The sequence below is a fragment of the Strix aluco genome, chromosome 14 (genome assembly GCF_031877795.1).
Source record: "Strix aluco isolate bStrAlu1 chromosome 14, bStrAlu1.hap1, whole genome shotgun sequence".
NCBI lineage: Eukaryota > Metazoa > Chordata > Aves > Strigiformes > Strigidae > Strix > Strix aluco.
Window position 1 is genome coordinate 16,030,891 of NC_133944.1, and position 17,126 is coordinate 16,048,016.

Sequence of the window (17,126 nt, forward strand, 5' to 3'; positions counted from 1 at the left end):
CATAGCAGGTGTTCTTACCTCACCTCAACCTACCATGGGAGCCTGGGAGGTGCATCCGGAAGTGAACACAGCGCCAGACACAGGAACGTGGCTTTCGCTTTCTCCCGATCTTCCTTCCTCCTGGGGCGCAGAACGCTCTCTGCCGTGGGGTGAGCCATCACTTTGTGATCTACACACATCAGCCAGCAGTGATGATGCTGCGTGCACTGACAGACAGACAACCTCTGACGCTAAGCTCTTGTATTCCCTTTATTGAACTGTACTAGTTATTGCAATCAGATTAAGTCACATTTATAAAGCAGACCATCCAGTTGCACTGAAACCGATTATATTCATTACATAGTTTTAATCACTGTCCGGTGAACTGGCAAATCCAATCAAAGCATTAGTCTTTAATTAAAAAATTAAAAAGAAATATTCAGACAATAGCCAAGCAATCACATCACAATGCACAGTTACCTAAAATTGCAATTAAAAAGCAGTTAACAAAAAAGAAAAAAATCACACCTAATCTTTAACTATCAATATAATACAAGAAGCAACAAAGGGCAACAGCATCAAAGCAGATTTATCTAACACTATAAATTCAGTCAGAAGCAGAAGCTCTAAAGTACACTAGCTGAAGCAGGACAATAAAAAATACTGAGCATGGAATACTTTTAATCTCTTCCATTAATATTCATTTCCAGCTGCTTATAATAGCAGCGCCTCATGGCCAAATCATTAGAGTTTTACATCTGGGTTGCAAATGACACTTTGATTGGATGTAATGTTCAAATGGTCCTCCCCACTGTGCCACCGTCAAGTCTTCTGCAGAGAGGTGTCCTGTAGTGCCAGTGGCTCACTGTGCGTGCTGGCTCAATGTGTGGTTCTGGAAAGACGAAAAAAGGAGACATGCATGAGGGGCAGAATAATAGAAAGCATGCCCATACCCTCCCACTCAGTACCATTTATGCAGAGCTTGACATAAAAGCTTCTCAATTATTACAAAACAAAATGCAATAAAGAAAAAGTACTCATAAGTAACAGCTGCCAATATGACACATTTGCTTTGTTCTGACAGATCTGTTAATGCTGGCATGAACTTAGAAAAAAAATGCTACAAGCCAAGTACAGCCATGAGGGTTTCTTTTTTTTTTTTTCCTTTCAATACATATAAAGAAAGTGGTAACACTTCACGAGCGAAAACTGCCTTTAGGGATTCCCTTAACTGTAACAATTAAAAAAAAAAAAAAAAACAACAAAAAAACCCCTGAATTGCAGGGGGAACCCTTGCCATATTTTACTCTTTTATTCTCACTAGTACCGGGTGCAAGTACTGGCAGCAAGAGACACCAGATTGTGACACACACTTCTCAGTCCAAGAAATACTTCGGCAATAACAGCTGAACTGCCAGTTCAGGCACCAGGGTAATATACCCAGCAGAAAAAAGGCTGGACATGTAACCCAGAAGTTAAATCTCTTTAAAGAATAGACTTTGCTCTACACATTTCTTTCAGCAGTTTAGACTCTTTTTTTGTTCCTTTTTTCCTTTTGGTAGATTTGTAATAGCCTCATGTCATCACAGTATCTCGCATCAGAGGATGCTGACCTGTCTTGCCATTTTGTGCAGGAGCCAATAAATCGTGAAGCCAACCTTGGAAGTGTATTTTTAGAGCAGTACCAATTCACCTACATTTTGTGTGCTGACTGAAACCATAGTCCTACAAGTAAGCTCAGCTCTATACGTATGATTATTCAACTATTTGAGCAACTAGAGATGTGCTTCATGACGAACTTTTCTTGAGCTGGGTCCCCAGTATCCCCAAATATAAAAATTCATTTGCATTATTTCAAGCCTAGGCAATTTTACTAGTCTCCATCTGCCTAATAACAGAGCTGGGCAAGTCCGCCAGCTTGAAGAATAAGTTTTTAAACACAAAATGAATTTTGAATCTAATTATTTATTTACAGTGATGAAGCTTTAAATTAAAATAAGATATTTTAACTTTTCATAAATCATCTGGTTCTTCTACACTATCCACAGTTACATCTTGATCACGAAAAAGAATGATCCTCTGCTTTATCCAGAGTTGACATCTCCCTGATGGAAACCCTCTGTGGAAAGAGCTAATGGGCAGCCCGCGATGCACGGGGCCAGGCAGGCAGGTGGCGGTGACCCCATTTGCAGGCAGGAGCATCTCTGGACTGTGCACTCCCAAAAAGTGACCACCAGGTGTCAGAAGTGCTGCTGAGTTCCTAAATCATGGCAAAAGTTATCTGTGATATTGCGGGCTGCGAGGAAACTCCGCACAATAAGAGTCAGGCTTTAGCGTGCCTGAAGGTTACAGAAGCGGCAGAAGCACCATAGCTGCCGCGCACACAGAAGGAGCCCTTGTGTAATGAAATACAATCAACTGCTGAAATTGCAAAATAACTGTACCTTGTTTAGCATAACACTAGCCCTCTGAGCACAGCCCGGTCTGTGACGTTAAATATTTCGGAATTAAAAAACCTAAGTACTGTGCAAAGACGTGGAATGCTTATCAGGGGATAAAGCATTATATTCGAATAACGTCAAGTGAATTGACAGTTGAAACTACTTTGCTTTTAGAAATTTAACATCACCAAACATAAAATCTGATGGCTTTTTACGTTGCTGTACATGGAGATTTTCCTGACCTTAAGGAGGAATGACCTCTGCAGTGCTAGATGTTATTCTCAAATCAAATAATGACTTTATGGAAGAGGATGGATGGAGCCCTGCAAACACAACAGCAGCACTGACAAGTAGCTTGTCCACTAAACCTAACTGAGAGAGCATGAAAATGTGAAAGAATACACAGGTCGCTCTGTGCTCAGACACGCTCCTCAGCATTTTAACAACGTCTGTTTCTCATGCACTTCATTACAGTTCTATTTTTAGGTCATCCTGAATATCAATAAAAAAAGTGAAAGGTTTACCATCATCAAATCAAAAGAAGGGCTATTCGTGGTAGACGAATCCATACTTATTTAGGCAGTGTCATTTAAAAGATAATGCACAATCAGCACTAGATGCATGACGCACAGTCTACAGTCAGGGAACATGATTTCAAACTTGTGTGGCTGCTGCATTGATTACACCAGGCAGGTCAATAAAGGAATGGTATGTGGCTCTAAATCTGATAATGAAGCTTTCATTGTGAGCCCTCCCTCCTCAAACATAGGTTAATAATATGTTCTGAATACTCCTAATACAACAAATATACTGGGTTTGTGAGCAGAGTTTACACAAAGAAACAAACAGATTATACTCAAATCCTGCAGCCATTCAGAGCTGGGTCAGGTAGGAGCTGAGAAACTAGCTCTGCCATAGGGCTATCAGTTAAAAAAATACGGGTTTTTTTCATATGCAGATCTTGATTTTGTCTTAATATCTTGGGAGTGTACCACTTACTCCCTTTTCATACATTACTGGCAGTCAATATACTGACTAGTCCCTGGACCAAGCAGCTAATAAATAGAGCCACATTTTATACAGGACCTCACAAACGTATCTGTAATGCCTGCGGACACAAGAGCCTGTGTGCACCAAATCCTCCCTCTGCCTTTCAGAGAGCAGATCCTGCACAAGCCATGTACACAAATGGTACGTCCTGCACACCCAAGTGCTGGTGAACACCAGACCACCAGGTTCCAGCATGTGCAAATACTGCATGACCACCACTGGTGTGTATTCAGAAGATGCACGAAAGCTTATTCATAGCCTCTGCAACCAGTGTAGGTTTCTCACCTATTAAAATGTATTTTAAGACCACACAAACATGCTTTCCAAAAAAAGTCTGGCAACCTGACTCCTATTACTAGCAACTGTCATGTCTTATCTTCTTGCTTCTACTCCCTCTGCCCCATGCATGTGCAGCTTATTGGAGTTGTGCTTTGCAGATGTCAGAAAGGGTCCAAGATGTTCAGTGCTTATGTCTCTTCTCTCACACCTGTGTTTTGCATATCTGACCTATGCTTTATCAAATAACTTTATTAGGCACCTCTGTGTGTGCCCATAGACAAAGAAAATTCCCCTGGCTGACCAGACTTTCAGAGCAATTGAGAAATAAGTAAATCCTGGCACTGAGAATGCCCTGTGCCTCAGCAGAAACAGCTTTCACCCCGATGCTCCACTAGGCTGTTCCAGGTGGCAGAATGAAACCATAAAGGCCAGGAGGGAGCGAGGTTTTTGAAACGTGCGATAGTACGGGAATGCTTCTACCCAAGTAGCCTAATGAAACTTCACCCACCTTTCCAGCAGGAGGGTGGGCTGGCAGGAAACAGCTCGGGTGTGATTTTTCAACTCTAGAAGTTATAGTTAAAAAAAAAAATCTTAATGGTGATTTCCAAAGGAAAATAGAGCAGCCACAAAAATGAAGTGACTGCAGGCATGCCTGTGTGTCTTTGCACATGCCTACCCGCTCACAAGGCCATCCATACACGTATGCATTTGGGGGCTGGCAGGAGGCAGGACATAATTTGGAAGCTGAACAGTAAAAATGGTTCTTCACAGCTCCTGTTAGGCCCCTGGTTTACACATGGCTCACAGCTGATACCCCCTGAATACATCATTCTGAGACATTATTGCAGCTGGAAAACTCTACAGCAGCACTAAGTCACCTGTCAAGATCAAGTAAGTCACAGCTTATTTATAGGACAAGGTTGGAAAATTTCTTCTTTTCTTTTCTTCATAATCATGCAAAATGGATAGCAATTCCGTTAGCCACGTCAGTGGGAAAAATGCAACTACCCCAAGCCTCGGGGCTGTCGCAGTGTTTAAGTGGAATTTTCTACTGGCTGCACAATCCCCAAATGAACCATTTGTGGAAGTGTCTGTGACCAAGGAACTGGGCGACAGCTTTTGCAGGAAATAAAAAGATTTCAAAGAATGGTTGATTATTGTCCATGTAGATACTGATTGCTCTCGCAGATCTTCCCTGGGGACACCCCCTGCCTGCCCTCTGGATGCGGATCAAGCCATTTGTGCAGGTCATCTACAATGAATATTTCTCTGTTTTTCTACATGCATTATAATGAAAACACAGGCATGACAGTCTCCATTTTCAGAGCACTGTGTCAAGAAGGAAGGCATCAGGTTTGAAAGATGATCACTTACGGCAGTTCAAAGAACTCTTACAAGCTATATAAAGATCGAGAGAAAAAACACACACAAAAAAGCAGCACATGATGGAGCAAAGCTCCAAGCCAGGCAGTCAAGCTGGGAGTCTCCCACACTGCAACGATGTTCACTGCCAACAAGTCACAGGTGTACTACACAGGAGCAGGTGAAAAAAATAAAACGCAACTGCGAGGGGTGTGATAATGGTTTGGGGCCATAATACATCCAGTCTATAGTGCCATTGTGCATCTGTTATGTATTTAGATATTTTGTACCAGCCGTTTAGAGGTATACTATCTATGTGCGTAAAAGACCGTATGTTATACAGAGGTTAAGGAATGGCACAAGGCTGGTGATGCCCACCACCCTCAAGTGAAATTCATAAGCCTTCTGCAGTGGTGTTACAGAGATTGGGACTCTGATGAAAGGTTATAAAGCCTCACTCTGCCCTTCAAAATCCCATGAAAATGAACAGAAACCATTCTTCAAATCGTTTCAGTAGGAATTACGGAGGTAATAGATTCATGCGACAAACAGCCACCATGAAACTTAACTGGTGATTAGCCACTGGGTGACCTGTGCGCATGAGCACGCCGCGCGTTTGGGAGAGGAAGCACGCTGTACGTGCTGCCCGCACACTGCTCCTCCAGAACCGGCTGCTCGGCCCGTGCCTCCCTGGCTGCCCCCACCTGCCTGGGGACACCGGGGATGCTGTGGCACTGCAAAACCACCTGGACTGAAAACACCAACCCTAGACTGGAAACACCAACCCCGGGGGTGATGCACGAACACAGCTGCCTGATCTTGTGACACGGTGGGTAATTCCTATTATTCCCTATATTTTTCCCAACGTGCAGGGGGTCCTCCAGACCCAGGTACCACTTTTACTACCTTGCCCAGGTAGTTTCTCTCCCTGCCTCCTTCCCCCCACCTCCCTGTCCAGGTTTCTGCCACCCCTTCAGGCACCATCCGGCTCCAAGCCCAGGGGTCAGGGGTCTTGGCTGGGGACTCCTTGGGTGTGTGCTGCCCCACCCCCCCCCCCTTTTGCCCCTTACAGGGTGGGGCTGGGGGGAACAAGAGCAGTGATCCCTCCACTGACTGTCAACACACACAGCTTGCCAGACAAAAACTAAACTTCAGATTTAGGCGTTGACTTGAAGCAAAGGTTCCAGTCTCACGTTTGAACATATATATAAAAAAAAGAGGAAACAAAATCTCCAAACTGCTACAAACAGAAGTTAGAGTGTCTAAATATTTACGAAATACCATCTGCAGCATTCTTTTTTCAAATGATGTTTTGCATCTTTTGAATTCAAACGGGTCCAAAAATCTCTGAGTCATTATTCCTCATATATCCATAAACACACACACATGTGTGCACAGGTACTATTTCTCTCTAACAGCAATCCATAAAGACGAAAATCTTTATGCCTTGACTTTATAAAGGGATTACTTTAGGCAGAGGACACAACATGACCCTTGCTTTAGCCACTGGAGATTATGCTCTCTACAGAAAGCTGTGAGCCTTAAATTGGTGCTGCTCTAATCCTAAACTGGAGAGGCATTCAAGGGATGCCATGACCCAGAAGAGCAAGAGGAAAAAACCTAAATTAAAAAAAAAAAAAAAACAAACCACAAAACCAAACACTGAAGGGGAGGGAGGGAAAAAAAAGGAGAGAAAGGGAGAAAAGGAGAGCAAGCTTGCTTTACAGGATAAACATATTTATTTTTATTTTTAATTTCTGGTTGCTACTTTCCCTTTGCTATCAGACACTAAAGAAAAATCACCTTTGCACCCCCTTGCAGTTTGTATGTGCTTATTTTTAGAACTGTTTGACAATTATCCAAGGGTCTAAGACTAACAGATGGCCTGTCTTAAAGCCTCATATGTTCACTAGTTTGCACTTCTGACAAACAGTAAATGTACTCAAGAGTGTGCCATAAACAGGGCTGAATGAATACTCAGAACACAATTTAGTTAATACACTTCATTAAAACTGATAGTGGTAACCAATGTTTCCCATAAAACCAGGTGTTAATTGCCCTTCCAGTTGCTTCAGGTAACTCTTAACCAGTGACATTTATATGTTTAGATCATAGTTTTTCAGGAAATACAGTATTACTTCTTTTCTTTCCCCTGGTACTTCACCCACTACATAAAATGCTTGTAACAAGTGAACTCCAAGTTATCATGGTACTCAATAAAAAAAAAAATTGTCAGGCAAGACAGGTTCACATGTCCCTTCTTTATTTGAAGAATCCCTTGAAATGGAGGTAGAGGCAAACGAAAGGTGGCACATCCTTTGTGAAAGGAAACGGCTGCCTGTGTTACTGCTTCCTTCATCTCTGAGCATCTGATAACTTGCCATGCGTCAGTCAGTCCCCGTGTCAGCACACTTTGAGATGTCACTTCAACAGATGCAGTTAGGAAGCTGTCCTTTACAAGTTATTGAATGAAGAAAAAAAAATAAAAACCACTTCGAGTGTCTAAGAAAATACGCCTGGAGGTTTGATGTCAGCTGAAAAGCAAAGTTGCCTGTTTCCAATGAAAATAGCTGCATCTGAGTTACTCTGACGCTTGCACATACTTAATTACTCTGGGGCCAAATACACCTTTCATTGGTACTGGGACACAGAAATACTCATCTGTGCCAGGACAGAACTGGCCCTGGCACCTCTGGGGTTTCTGTACCCGCTGGGGAGGCTGAGCAGCCCCCCTTGGTGCCTGCTCACTGGGGGGACACCCTGAGCCACCCCAGAAACCTGCCTGGCTCCTCCGGTGACTAGGACCTGGCACTTTGTCTGGAGTCAATGGGAAGATTCAGAACTCGTAAAATATTTACAGGGGAAAAAAAGCTGCTCCACATGTGACCGACTAAATGCTGTCTGCCTTTTTTTTTTTATATAAATCTTTTTCTGTGGCTGGCATGTTTCTATATTGAAATGCAACCGACCGGGCGTCGGTCTGTAAAACCCAGACAGACCCAGCAGCACCCCCCGCCCCGCTGCCTGCCTTTGTTCTGCACGCCGGGGGCCATGTGCTCTGCTGCCGTGCTGCATCGTCCCAACAATGTACTTGCTCAGTTTTATCTCTATACTTCCACCACTTTCGTTAATTTTAATGTATTCTTGAATTTTCATAGGCATTCCTGTGTTATTTTGGGTTTGAAAAATTACCTTTTTATACAAATACCTTTCTTTAAAGAGTTATTTTTCCCAGCGCCAGCCTTTTCTCACACCAGCTAAGGATTTTTTTTAGATGATTTATGAATTTAATTTCTCTTCTAATTCAGGTTGTTTAGTCCTAATCAGACTTTGACAACTCACCTAACACGCTTTCCCCCCACTTGAGACTAATAATTCTGTATCATCAGTCTTGTAGACCTGCCATCTCTTTCTATTCTCTAAAAACTCAGAATAAACCAAGGTGAGCCTATTACAAGTGAACTCCAAATGCGAGCCTAAGCCTGGCATAGCCTCTCATATTCGATTAAATGCCTCACCGAAAAGTCTATACGCTTCTTCCAAAAACACTGGGTAAAATGCTGAAGCACAAAAGCAAACTGAAGCCTTTGGGAAAATCTTACCACGGCACTTTGGAAATAAAAACCACAGGAGAATACATTATTAAGAGATAACTGGAGTCTTCTGTTAAGAGAAACTAGCCGTAAACACACCATGATTCACTGAGGCACCCAATGAAACCAGGGAGCTAATAATACATGTCCTGAGGGGCTGCACGCTCCTGAGAATTTCACTCAGAAATTCAAATTTATCAGGGTCCTTGTGACTTGTAGTCTACAGTATGCCACACGCAAGATCAAAATAAGCTGAGGGAAGAACCTTATGCTTCCTAAATGTAAAGGGAGAGGACCAAATTTAATTACTGTTGGCAGAAATGCATAAAACCATAATATCTTTAGAATTCCTGCACTCCCCCCTCAGCCCCACCGTTTCTCCCTGCCTGGATCCCAGAGCCGCCGCTGATGCCAAGAGCCAAAAGCGCTTGCAGGATCCCAGCACACCGCTCTGCCAGCAACGCTTGGTGCTTTAACCTTGGCTTGGTCAGCCCAAGTTTTTCTGGGGAGCTGGTCCCACAGGCACCCCAGTGCTTGGGGCCACAGCCACCCCTGTGCTTCCAGAGACGTGGTCACCCACCCGGCGTATAGCAGCACACATGCCCTTGCCCAGCTTCAAATTAATGCTCCAAATCTGTCCTAATGCATGCAAACACCTCACTTCCAGTCCGTTTTCAAATCTAAGACACACACTAATCAGAGAAAGCGTCTGCTACCCACAGGTACGCTCCTTCGTCTGTGCTACACCAAAAACTTCAATACATGACCCAGTGCTGACCTGTTTTTATTTACTTATGAGTCCTACTCAGGGAAGTAATGATGTTTCAAAATCATTTGCAAAAGGAAAACCATTTTCCAGGAATCCTTCTTAGGTATTCCTCTCAAAAACGTGATTTGTTGATTTATTTGAAGACTCTCATTAATCCCTCCTTGATCTAAGGTAAATCCCACTGCAGAAGCCAGTTAATTGTTCATTTCTGTGAGGGCTGGCATCATCATTATGGGACCCTTTGTGACTCTTCTATAAACACTAAAATGATTTCCTGATTGGGTCTTTATTATAGGACCAAGATGGCATCCTCTCACACTCTTTTTCTCAAGAAGTACTCAGAGCAAAAAGGAAACACTTTACATAGTACCTTTAGCAGTCACCAGTCAATGTGCATAGAAAGCTTCATTCAGTGATCATTTCCATGGGAATATAGCCCAACAAAAGCCAGGAAATTCAAAGTTGAACCTAAAACTGGCTCCTGAACTTGCTCTGCTGTTCTTCAGTATGGCAAGGGTCACTGAACACCATCTGATTTTTTTGTAGGTTTTTTTCCCTGCAGTTAGATATTCCTGGTGTTAAGGACCAGGTATAAATCAGTTTCAGCCTTAACTATGAATTTTAATGCAGACATTAACAGGGTCACCTCTTGCACTCTTCAGTTAGGCAACATTCTCCACTGAACAATGGGAGTTGCAGCTGAACCAAGTTCCCTGGACCACATAAGCAAGTGCAGACAGCCGGACTTCACACGAGCTGTGCCTACCTGCAGCGAGGCTACAGCACATGACAGTCCTTCTATTGGTAATTCTTTTTAAATGTGGCAACTAAAGTAAAATCCCCTGTAATGGGATACTGATCTGACAAATTGTATTGCCTTGTGTTATGGACATATTTTTCTTAGAGGCAGATAAATATTCTGTCACGTGATGCCCACATACTGCTCGGGCTGACAAAATGGCTGGTCAGTGACCTGTTGCCTTGGATGTAATGGCTGTTATTGCTGGTTTCTAATTTCAAAAGGGGCATAAAAATCCTCCAAAGCAAGTCTCTTTGCTATAAAATAGCAAGGCCACAGTTTATAGAAGTACTTTACATGCCGCCCCGTTAAGTGTACATGCCACCTGCAGAGCAGAAATCTGCAGACAGGATTGTGATCAGCCCACTGCCCGCTGCCTTGAGGAATTAACCCCAGAGGAGCTAGTAGTGTGAAAGATCCAAGAAGGATTTGTTCCCATAAGTAAGAGAGGGGCCAAAATATCACCAACATGAGTAGTCTCCTCCAAGACATCACAAGACAAAATAACAAGGCAACATTGCTGTGGTAGGTGTGTGAAACAACTGTAACTGTTAAAAAAATGGGTTTTTCCAGTCAGTGCTACTCTATTACAACAGTGTCACTGGTCTCAGGAAAATCTGCCTTCTAAACAGCAAGATACTACATTTTAAACAATCGTGATTTCATGCAAAGACTAAGAGCATGTGTCAGCCCCAAAGGAGAACGAATTTTTCAGAAGTAAATATGTTCTAAACCTCCTCTCCACTCCTTTTGGAGACACAGTAATGTAATGCACCGATGACAGATATGCTATATGCAGTCAAACCTCAATGCCTGTGGCGATTTATTCAGGTTTAACTGTGCAACAAAAACAAATGAGGAGGCTCAGTGGTCAGGCAGGAGCTCTCCCCCAGGGCTGGCGTGGCGTGGGCAGTGCCTTGGCTGTTTCTGCACGGTGCAAAGCCAAGGCAGTTTGGTTCTGCGGATGTGATCTGCGCGGGGGCGACCTCGGGGTGTCCACACCGCCTGCCCAGGACATGGCACAGAAGACACATGAGACGCTCTGCAGCAAACCAGCTCAAGCACAGATGAGTTGATAAACTCAGGACTGCTGCTGTCAAATCTGGGCTGGCTCATGCAGAGTTGGGGTGACGGAGCCTCTCTGAACCCAAGCTGACCTTACACAGAGCCATAAGCTGTCTCTACACTGATCCCATCAGCACATGCGGTCATACCTCTATCAACTAGATTTTTCCAACAGAGACCCATTGCTTCATTAAGGATACACTGTTTAGTATCTTGTAAGTTACTCTATTAACATGAAACATGAAGAAAGAAGACAGCATTAGCAATCCATCCATTAGCAGTTACTGCACAAGTTGGGTCACTGCACATGCGCAACCAGCCCACGCATCAAACATTCCCATCCCATTTTCATTTAACATAAGCAGAAACCGTAGATCAGGCACAATCTGGAAACAAGCCGTATTCTAAATTATTTTATCTTTCTTCCTTTCCCCTCTGGTCAAAAGGAGATATAAAACTACTCTCAAAATACAATATTAAAGTAGAGTATTAATTACACAAACATTAGTATATGATTGAATATACTTCTCTGAAAGCAACTTCAGAAAGAACGAGCAGCAAGGTTGTTCCAGGGCTGTTTTCAGGTCCCTGGAAGTAGGCTGGGTAGAAAATACCGACAACCTTCCTGCAGGAGCATGGAGGTGCAGGCAATGACAGCCTTATACACAAGCCCAGGTGCAGAAAAGCAAGTTACCAACTGACTTTCTAACTACACCTTCTCCTTCTGTTCTTATCAGGCCCCATTTTTTCCTGACTACTCGTCATGCTTACTCCATGTATCTGACCTCACAGTGCAATGAGAACAGGTAAGGCAGTGAAGAATTAGCAGGAGTCTCTCTTGTGCTCTTTAAAATCACCCTGGGAAAACTGGCCCTCTGGATCAGGCCACAGGGCAGGACTCCTGTCCTCAGCTTGCTCTGGCAGCCAGTGCTGGAACTGCTGCTCCCACTGCCTTTCACTGGCCAAGGAGATAAACCCTAGGATTACACCCTAAATCGCTTACTCAGCAAATCAGAGGTACACACAAGGCCTTTTAAATTTCTTCATGGAACTATTTTTCAAATTCCTTCTAACAGTAAAAGTGATGGGGGCTCTGCCAGCACCGCAGCAGTAGGCAACAGCAGTACAGTATCACTCCAGGATTTCCTGTCTGGAATTTAGGCTTCACGTCTGAAATACAACACACACACAACATTTGTATGACTGAGGAAACACAAGACGCTTGCCACACATTTATTATCTTCCTGGGGAAATGATATAGAGGACAAAAGAGACTATATTTACTCCCTCCCCAGCTGCTTTTACAATCTAATAATTTATTTCTCCTGGACATAAATTTCAGATTTAAACAAAATCCCCAAAACCTAAAGATGCCACATGGTAGAGGCTAGGGCAGTATTTCTTTCTATTTTGGAGATGGAGTGCTTAATGCATTGCTCTGTTAACCAGTAGCCTTAAATTTCAGGGGAAAAAAGAGACAAGCAATTAGACTGTGGCAGACCCTAGATGCAAATACAGGCGACTGTGATTACTACCTTCATACACAGAGTTAAAAATATCTGGTTATTGAAAATTATTTTCTCAGTCCATGGGGGTTTATCTAGGTTTAGGCTGAGATGTTTATTTTTTCTGCAACAGCTGTACTGGGGGATTCTTTTACAACATTTTCCTTACACAGTAGTTATATATCATTCACATTTCTGAAAACTGAGGTGCTTTCTATGATGTAAGAAATCTCCGCAATTAGAAATAACCATATCCTCTTTCAGAAAAATAAAACAAAACACATCTCCAAACCCTTCTAGTCAGCAGCTAAGATAGCAGTGCTCTTAAAGGCAAATGTAAAAATCCAGGGTATAAATTCATGTTAACTGTTACAAATATATCCATCTGTTCACAGACTAACTAGTGACTCAAACTGATGAATCCACTGAAATGCAATTTTCGAGCCCACTAGCGTCTGTTCTCTTCTAGTAATAAAGTAAATGCTTTTCAATAACTGTGCTGCTTTTGAATGCCAATTTCCATTTAAGTAGGTTTGGGTTCCCTCTAAAAAAAATAAAATTAAAATAGCAAATGCCTTTTCTTTCCAAAGGTCAAACTAAGCTTTTAAAGAACAAGCGATGTTTCAGCAAGGCAGAGAGGACAAAACTCCAATCAGATAAATGGGCTGTGTAATGACTGAGAACCATGGCTGCCTCAGGTTTCCTGAATGGGCTGTAGGATAGAATTTGGCACAAACAGTCTGATGTTGAAGCTTATATCTCTTTTACTGCAGACAAGAAATTCACTAAAATATATAAATAATGAATGCGGCTGGGGATCTCTGCTGGTACTACTGCTGGTTCTGCAAGATGCAGGAGCAGAAACATACACTGCTCCATGTTTTTGTTATTAGTGAATCCTTGTTCTCCAACAATAAACACAGAATATTTTATCTGAAATGGCTTCTGCAGCACATACAATATAAGTTTCAGCTCTCTAAAAGTGCCAGCAAATTGCAGAAAGATAAGTTACAAAGACGTACCTAATTTGCTGTGATGAATTGTGTGCATGCTTCAGTGATCAAAACTGCAGCTGAGACCTATTATATTTAATGATCTAGACATTTCTTGTGAAAACACTCAGGCATATACTGTTATGTCTGGACAAGCATCCCCGGTTTTGCTCTAGCAGCAAGCAAATGAAGAGACTGAACTTTAAAAAGGATGCTGTACACCACCTTTGACGAGCGCTTTAAAACAGAGGCTGATCAAGCTCCACTATTTTCTTTAAACAATGCTTATGCTCTGCCCTTTCCAGTGCAGCATCCCTCTTCCTTTGAAAAATGAAGCCAGTTCCTTTGGATGCTAGCGACACTTACAGGAGGAAACGGAGCTAATCTGTGCTCAGACCCCAAAGTATGTTCCACAGCAGCTACTACAGCAGAAGAAAATCAAAGGGGCTCTATTAGAGATCTCTTCCTACCAGCAAAGAAAAATGTGACAAGACTTTTTGAAGAGAAAACAAAATGAAAAATGTCGTATTTGCCTACATTTTACACAGATGTTCTGTTTCTATTTTAAGGACTATGTCCTGCTTAGAAAGGCATGTGTTACCAAGCCTGGTAGGCAGTGGTACCCAGATCTGCTGTCCCTGAGGACGCCATCCCCACACAGCCAGCTGTGCTGATGGCCACGCTCACAGACCGACAGCTTATGGCCCCTTTGCCCTGTGGCTTTACACAGAGCAGCAGGAAATGGGGCTTCTTACTACCCTCCTGCGGGGACAGGGATTTCACCTTGTGAACATACGAAGGACTTCCATTAAGAGGTCTGAAGCTTCCACGGCTTTATGTCTGGCTCCTCCAAAATTTTCCTGCATGGATCTGGGTATATTGTTCAACCTCTGCCTTTCCAAATTTGTAAAACAGGAAAAAAACACCTCAGAAAATGTGCTAGTAAACTTAATTCATTCACGGTTATAAAAACCACAGAGACCTACAGAGAGAAGCCACACAGAATATCCTTGCTACGACACATTCAAGACCTCATTTTTCTTCCTCCCTGGTCGGTTTGAACCTCTTTCTATCATCCATTGTTCAACAAAACAGAGCAAAATACAAATGTGTGCATTTGACTCCAGAAATAAGGATTTCAAAGTACTATTTCATTCACTTGAGGAGCTGCTAAATACTATCACAGTGATAATTTGTGACAGTGTGGTAAAGAATGAAGAAAAGGTATTTGTTAATTGTTGACATAACAAAATTAATTTTCCATCCCTAAACTTTTTCTCATCTCTCCTGTGAGCTCTGATGCAACGTTACTGACTGGCACTGCTGAAATGCCAACTTGCATTTCTCATCCTTAATTTCTCTCTAAATGTCATTAGTAATTGTTATTGCCAGACCAGAGAGTGCAATCTGGTCTTTCTGAAAGAAAATCCATTTCTCATTTCTTCTCCTGTGCTTCCTCCTTTTGGTCAAGGATGGATGTTTAACACAGCCCATGTGCTCTGCTTCCGAAAAGATGGGAATGCATTAAAGTATCTGGAAGTAAAACATTCCTGCTTTATTTATTTACATATAGTATGCCTGGATCTTTATGAATACCAAATTGTATATTCAGGAGGGTCTTTAAAACCTGTCTTTCAAGAACACTAACAAGTCTTAATTGAATAAAGCTAACAAGTAGGGGAAGGAAACACCCTTTAATCTGTGCATACTGACTCCTCTCTGGATGCTTCCATAAATTACTGGTTTTGCTGGGCAACAATATTGCCAAATATAAAAGCATATTAGATTATTTTTCTCTTTTTCTGTCACTTCTTCAGCAAGATGTGTAAACTGATCTAGCTTTGGTCTGGATTAATGTATCACCCTCATTTACCTATGCAAGCAAAAATGGTTTCCACCACTAAGAGGGTAGGTGAGCTTAGATGTCTGTGTGCAAAGGAAAACCTGCAAGTGTAAAAGGTTGACTCTTTGCATATCATTATATATTGCACCAGCAATTTGTATAGTTATCTGTGGCTCCTACAAAATTTGGTCTCCAATACTTAGAGGCAAGCACTACCCTGGCACTTCAATTCAATTTTAAGAGGGACTCTGTGTCATGACAAACCTTTAACTGGGCTCCCCCTAATCAGCACATCTTACATTTATGTGTCTGCATTATGTGTTGCAATGTATATAAAGCAATCAGTTCAAAGCTAGGCTGCATTTCCATATCCATTAACTAAAGGCATCTTATCTCAGAATAAATAGACATTTGGACATTTCCAGCCAGGAACTGTGCTTTCAGTAAACACAATTGATGCATATACATTGTCTCTTGGCGGCTTACACTCCTGCCCATCTGTTGGGATGGCATGGTGCCTACGCAAAAGTTGGTTGGACCCTTGCCCTAGGGCATAGATGACAGGCAACGACGGGTTTAGCTGGGCAGCCTGAGCACCGGATCCAAGTGCCATCTCTGCTGTAGGAAGCCCCTTCTGTGTGCCAGCGCTGCCACATTGGAACGACATGCCTCCTTACACTTGATCACACATGTTGACACTTGGGTGCGCTTAAGTGCATTAATGACTGAAACGATGCCTTTCACCTGGCTCCCTTCTTTTTTTCCTCTACTCTGCATCACTGCTGGGTTTTCTGCACACGTTAATGCAAAGTTGCATACACTTTGTTAGCCGGGGCCAGCCACAGAACAGCGTTAATGGTGTAAGAAACGAAGGAGGGTTTTTTATTAGGGTACACGCTACTCCAGTGCCAGACATTTCCAAGCTTCATCTCAAGTGAGTCTTTGCAGATTTGAGAGATCTTTCTATATCTGACTGAAGAGACTTCAGAGATGATAAAGATGCAGCAATATATTGATCAGAATCATCTCTGCAAATGAAAAAATGCTACACCTTGTCACTACGTCAAACACAGGGCAATTCAAGATTTCTGCATCATCCTCTATTTCAGCAGAAGTGGCCACACAAAGAGGCCATGCGGTCTGGATTACGTGGCTGTTCCCAGGGCATCCCCAGCCCCAGACGCAGGAAATACCACTTCGTTTTGTGCTAGGGAAGAAGGTGCCAACAAATCACACAGAGGTGCATGAGTATGAACAGCCTTTGCTCTTACATATAGCGTTAACCTCTGTGGATGTCAGGCCCAGGAAACCTCCAGCATCACCTGCACAGAACCTCAACTGCAGCTGCTGCAGAGCCCAGCAACAGCCCCACACAGTCTACAATGGCATTTCTTAGCTTTGGTCCTTATGAGAGCCTGCTCCTGATCCCAAATTTTTACAGCCACATAT

At 42.7% G+C, this 17,126-nt stretch overlaps 1 protein-coding gene across 2 annotated transcripts in view; it reads right to left on the reverse strand.

Annotated features, from left to right (window-relative positions):
* Positions 1-236: 236 nt before the first annotated feature.
* ZNF423 (zinc finger protein 423) overlaps positions 237-17,126 on the reverse strand; it is a 236,299-nt gene continuing 219,409 nt past the window's right edge. For both annotated transcript variants that reach the window (XM_074839633.1, XM_074839634.1), the window contains one exon: positions 237-871. In XM_074839633.1, the coding sequence (XP_074695734.1) occupies positions 842-871 (30 nt within the window). In that variant the 3' untranslated portion in view covers positions 237-841. The remainder of the gene's footprint in view (positions 872-17,126) is intronic.